The 4,745-nt window shown below is 38.2% G+C and overlaps 1 protein-coding gene across 1 annotated transcript; it reads left to right on the top strand.

Annotated features, from left to right (window-relative positions):
• Window positions 1-2,784: 2,784 nt before the first annotated feature.
• LOC100491783 (olfactory receptor 5V1) lies at window positions 2,785-3,723 on the top strand. The gene has a single exon (XM_002937038.3). It carries the CDS (start codon window positions 2,785-2,787, stop codon window positions 3,721-3,723), a length of 939 nt encoding a protein of 312 aa, XP_002937084.3.
• The last annotated feature ends 1,022 nt before the right edge of the window (window positions 3,724-4,745 follow it).

Here is a 4,745-nt window from a genome sequence, read left to right as displayed (position 1 = left end):
GAATATATTGAGATGTATACTTGTTAAGCAAAATGTTAAAGAAACTCCATGTTTCGTGTGTTTAACCCTATGAAAAGCCTTCCCCAGTTAATATATTGCAGAGATGCCCTTATACTGGCAAAGTTACTCCCTTATAGAGCTGTTTCTGCAGCATTACATCAAAGGAGACCATGTTGTGATCACTGTTCCCTAATTGCTCACCCACACAAATGTTAGAGATGAGTTCAGTATTATTATCAGGGCCGGAACTAGGGGTAGGCAGACAAGGCGCAACAGTGAGGGGGTGCTAGGCAGGTACCTCTGTTGCCAACCCCTAGTTCAGGATTTCTTACCACCACAGCTGATTTCCCGGCACTCCCTCCTTACGCAGCATCTGCACTAACGCACGCACAGGCTAGAATCATTCCTAGTAGGTTCTTGAACTGCCTATAATAAAATGTTGTCATTTAGCACGTTTACAAACCTGCTAGCTTTTTCTGACTTAGCCACCCCATTACTCCCGTTGATGTTGGATAATTGAAGTCCCCCATAATGACAATTTGACCTAGTCTCCTCCATATGTTGTAAGGTAATGGGGAAGGTTCAAATGTTATTTTTATTTCATTTTACATGAATTGCATAAAAAGCGAATGTGGGGACAGAGGACAGGGACAAGGGAAGTATAATGTAATGGTTGTTCTGTTTACATTGGCACTACCATTTAGCTATTAATTTATATTTTCTATAAAAAATGCAAATGTTATTGTAAAGATTTGAACGTGAAGGCAAAGGCAAACCAAGTGTTTTATAAAGTTTTCTTAGAAATTTAGAAGACTAACTAGAACAAACTATATCAGATAAATGAATCTAAAGTAGTTTCTTCAACTCTTTATAATCCTAAAACTTATGCCACTTTAGATTGCATACCCTAGCAAACCCTCTTCAATATCCTAATAAACAAAACAAGTGACAAAAACTGATACATTATTGTCACTCTGTCACATATGTCTCGGTATCAGTCTAATAAGCTCAATCAATTTCCTGGTAAAATAAAATGGCTAAAGCACTCTTTTATTTATGATAGGGAATCAAAACAGCATTTGCACACTCTTTGGGGGAGATTCACGAAGACACGAACGCTCAGAGTGTTCATACAAACGCTCCGAGCGTATCCTTGGCAAATTTTTCGCATGGCCGCGCAATTATTCCGCGCGCCCGCGTGAAAAATTCGGAAAGGCTCTGCCACTGTTTACAATGGTCGGTGCGAAAATTTTGTGACTTTCGGATCGCCAATACGATATTATTGTGAGTAAAGCATTTTCGGGATATTTGTGATCTTCAGAAATTTTCGTTTCCAATCTGAATTTTTCCCATTCGTGATTCAAATTCGTGGATTAGTAAATCTGCCCCTTTGTGTAATATCACACACTGTGAGCCTGTTTAAGAATTATGAGATTGAAAATCTTTTGTGAAACACAATAAATATAGCATAGTATATATCTATATATATATATATAAATATAGCATAGTATATATGTGTCAATAATCAGGTAAAATGTATCTCTGAAATAGAAAGCAATGGCACTCAGAGCAATTACAAGCAAGTCAAGCCCTTGCAAATTTTATTGCGGAGGTGCAATGTTTCGGGGGAAAATAGCCCCTTTATCAAGCATGGGGTTGTTTTGCCCCGAAATGTTGCAGCTCCGCAATAAAATTTGCAAGGGCTTGCCCTGCTTGTAATTGCTCTGAGTGCCATTGCTTTCTATTTTTGAATTGTTTGGAGGGTGCTGATCCCTCCAGCGTTGTGCACCAAGCCTCTTATTTTGGAGTGCTAGGGTGCGCGAGGAAGGTCTCCAAGTTGTCTAAAATTTATCTCTGCTCATACGTCTCTGCTTGCAGGTTTAATCCATCTTTTGCTTACCAACTCCTCCTAAGCATCTTCCAATTTAGTGCAATGTACAGTATCCTTATGTGTTAAAGAGTATAATGCATTTTCTACTATAAATGATAAGGGAATTAGAAATCAATGCAGAGATTCCTGATCATGTAAAGGCACTTGACATGGGGCCTTATATGACTGGTCACGAGGATCTGGACTGGCAACCTTAATAGGGATTCTAGAACAGTATGGCAGTGTTTTTGCAATGCAAATTTGTCTAATGTTCTACACTCACATAACCCAGCATTCTGACTTGAATAAGAGAAATATTGAGCCCCCTGAACTATACTTTCCCTGTCTAAAAACCTCTCCTTGATTCTAAATGTAGCTAATGGTATTTATTATGCATGTTTAAAGGAATACTGTCATGGGAAAGCGCAGCAGTTATTAGAGCTTCTTCAGCAGAATCCTGCATTGGAATCTGTTTTTCAAAAACAGATTTATTTATATTTAATCTTCAAATTTCACATGGGGCTAGCCATATTGTTTATTTCCCAGGGTGCCACAGCCATGTGACCTGTGCTCTGATAAACTTCAGTGACACTTTACTGCTGAGCTGCAAGTTGGAGTGATATCCCACCCCCCTACCCCAGCAGCCGATCAGCAGAACAATGGGAAGGGAGCAAGATAGCAGCTCCCAGTAGATATCAGAATAGCAGTTAATAGTAAGAAATCTAAGTCCAGCTTGGGACTCCTCCAGTTACATGGGAGTAGGAGAAACAATAGGTTACCTGAAAGCAGTTCTAATGTGTAGCACTGGCTCCTTCTGTAAGCTCAGACTCAGGCACAATGCACTGAGTATTACTTTAAGTTATTGCCCATTAAAACAACCCTGTTTTATTTGATCAACAGGAACAAGTAACACAATGGACAAAGGGAATGGCACCACAGTAACAGAATTTATTCTTGTGGGAATTTCAGAGATTCCAGAGCTTCAATTTTACCTTTTTTGTATTTTTTTCTGCATCTATATAATCACTGTACTTGGAAATGCATCAATAATTCTTATATATAAATTAAGTCCAAACCTGCACACCCCTATGTATTACTTCCTCAGCAACTTCTCCTTTCTGGAAATCTGTTATGTATCAGCATCTGCTCCTAAAATGTTGCATAACATAGTGATGGGGAGAAAAACAATAACTTTCCATGATTGCTTTGTGCAAATGTACAGCATTTTGTTTTTGGCTGGCACAGAGTTCTATGTGCTTGCAGCCATGGCTTATGATCGATATAATGCTATATGCCACCCTCTCTTGTACAGGGTTATTATGAATAATAGGGTCTGTATTCAGCTTCTCTGTTGCTCTTGGGCTATTGGTGCCGCCAATGCTCTAGTTCATACTCTCCTCGCATACAGGTTGCCTTTCTGTTCTAATAAAATTCAACATTTCTTTTGTGATGTCCCACCATTACTGAAACTCTCCTGTATAAACACCTGGATCAATGAACTCGGCATGTATGTCATTGGGGGTTCTGTTACCGGCGGCTCCTTTGTACTAACATTAATTTCGTACATAAAAATAATATTAACTATTCTAAATATCCAATCATCTTCAGGGAGAAAAAAAGCCTTTTCCACTTGCACTTCTCACTTGACAGTAGTTGCTATATTTTATGGCTCAATCTTTTTTATGTATCTAAGACCCAAATCAAGTTATGCTATGCATCATGATAGACTGGTTGCGGTTATGTATACCATTGTTGCTCCTTTGTTAAACCCTTTCATTTATAGTCTAAGAAATAATGATGTCAAACTAGCTGTCACAAAACTACTTCAAAAAAGGTTAACTTGGAAATATTAAAGGACGGAGTGATCTTGTTAATACCATTAGGGCATACAGGAGAATCAAATAATCTCTATTCATTTTCTATGGGGAAAAAAAAAAACATTAGACACTGCCTACTGTAGGGGAGAGTATCCTGTTTACTCTAGAACCCCTAGGTTTACATTGTATTGTATAGGTTTCACTTAGGGGCAAATTTATTATGCTGTGTAAAACTAATTCACAGAAAAAATGGTGTAAAAAGCTGTGTAAAATAAATGTAAAAGATCGATGTCCGAACGCCAGATTTTCCGCTGTTATTTTACATAAAAAAAAAAGTTGATTCACTAAAGGTTGTTAAGCATTATCACATGCTTTTTTGCATAAAATTGATGCGAAAAAAAACATGTGATTCTCTATCGCATGCGTTAAGCACATATAGTTAATTAGCGCGCAGAAATAACACTAACGCATGATTCACAAACACTTAGGGGCACATTTACTAAGACACGAATCTGAACCGAATTGGAAAAATTCCGATTTGAAAACGAACATTTTGCGACTTTTTCGTATTTTTTGCGATTTTTTCAGCGTCTTTACGACTTTTCGGAAATTGACGCGACTTTTTCGTTACCAATACGATTTGCGCGAAAAAACGCAAGTTTTTCGTAGCCATTCCGAAAGTTGCGCAAAATCTGGCGATTTTTTCGTAGCGTTAAAACTTACGCGAAAAGTTGCGCCTTTTTCGTAGCGTTAAAACTTAAAAGGTGCGACGTTTCGCGCAAGTTTTAACGCTATGAAAAAATCGCAACTTTTTGCGCAAGTTTTAACGCTACGAAAAATCGCCAGATTTTGCGCAACTTTCGGAATGGCTACGAAAAACTTGCGTTTTTTCGCACAAATCGTATTAGTAACGAAAAAGTCGCGACAATTTTCCGAAAAAATCGCAAAATACCGATAATTACGAAAAAAACGCAATCGGACGCATTTGGCCCGTTCGTGGGTTAGTAAATGTGCCCCCTAGACGCGCTAAATATCGCATTAGTCTGTGTGAAAATTAA

This window comes from Xenopus tropicalis, chromosome 7, assembly GCF_000004195.4.
Source record: "Xenopus tropicalis strain Nigerian chromosome 7, UCB_Xtro_10.0, whole genome shotgun sequence".
In the NCBI taxonomy this organism is placed as follows: Eukaryota; Metazoa; Chordata; class Amphibia; order Anura; family Pipidae; genus Xenopus; species Xenopus tropicalis.
The sequence above is the reverse complement of the archived record's forward strand: the minus strand, read 5'-3'. Positions and strand labels throughout refer to the sequence as shown.

Excerpts from the sequence above, each read along its gene's own strand:
- LOC100491783 (XM_002937038.3), top strand. The coding sequence starts at position 2,785 with ATGGACAAAGGGAATGGCACCACAGTAACAGAATTTATTCTTGTGGGA.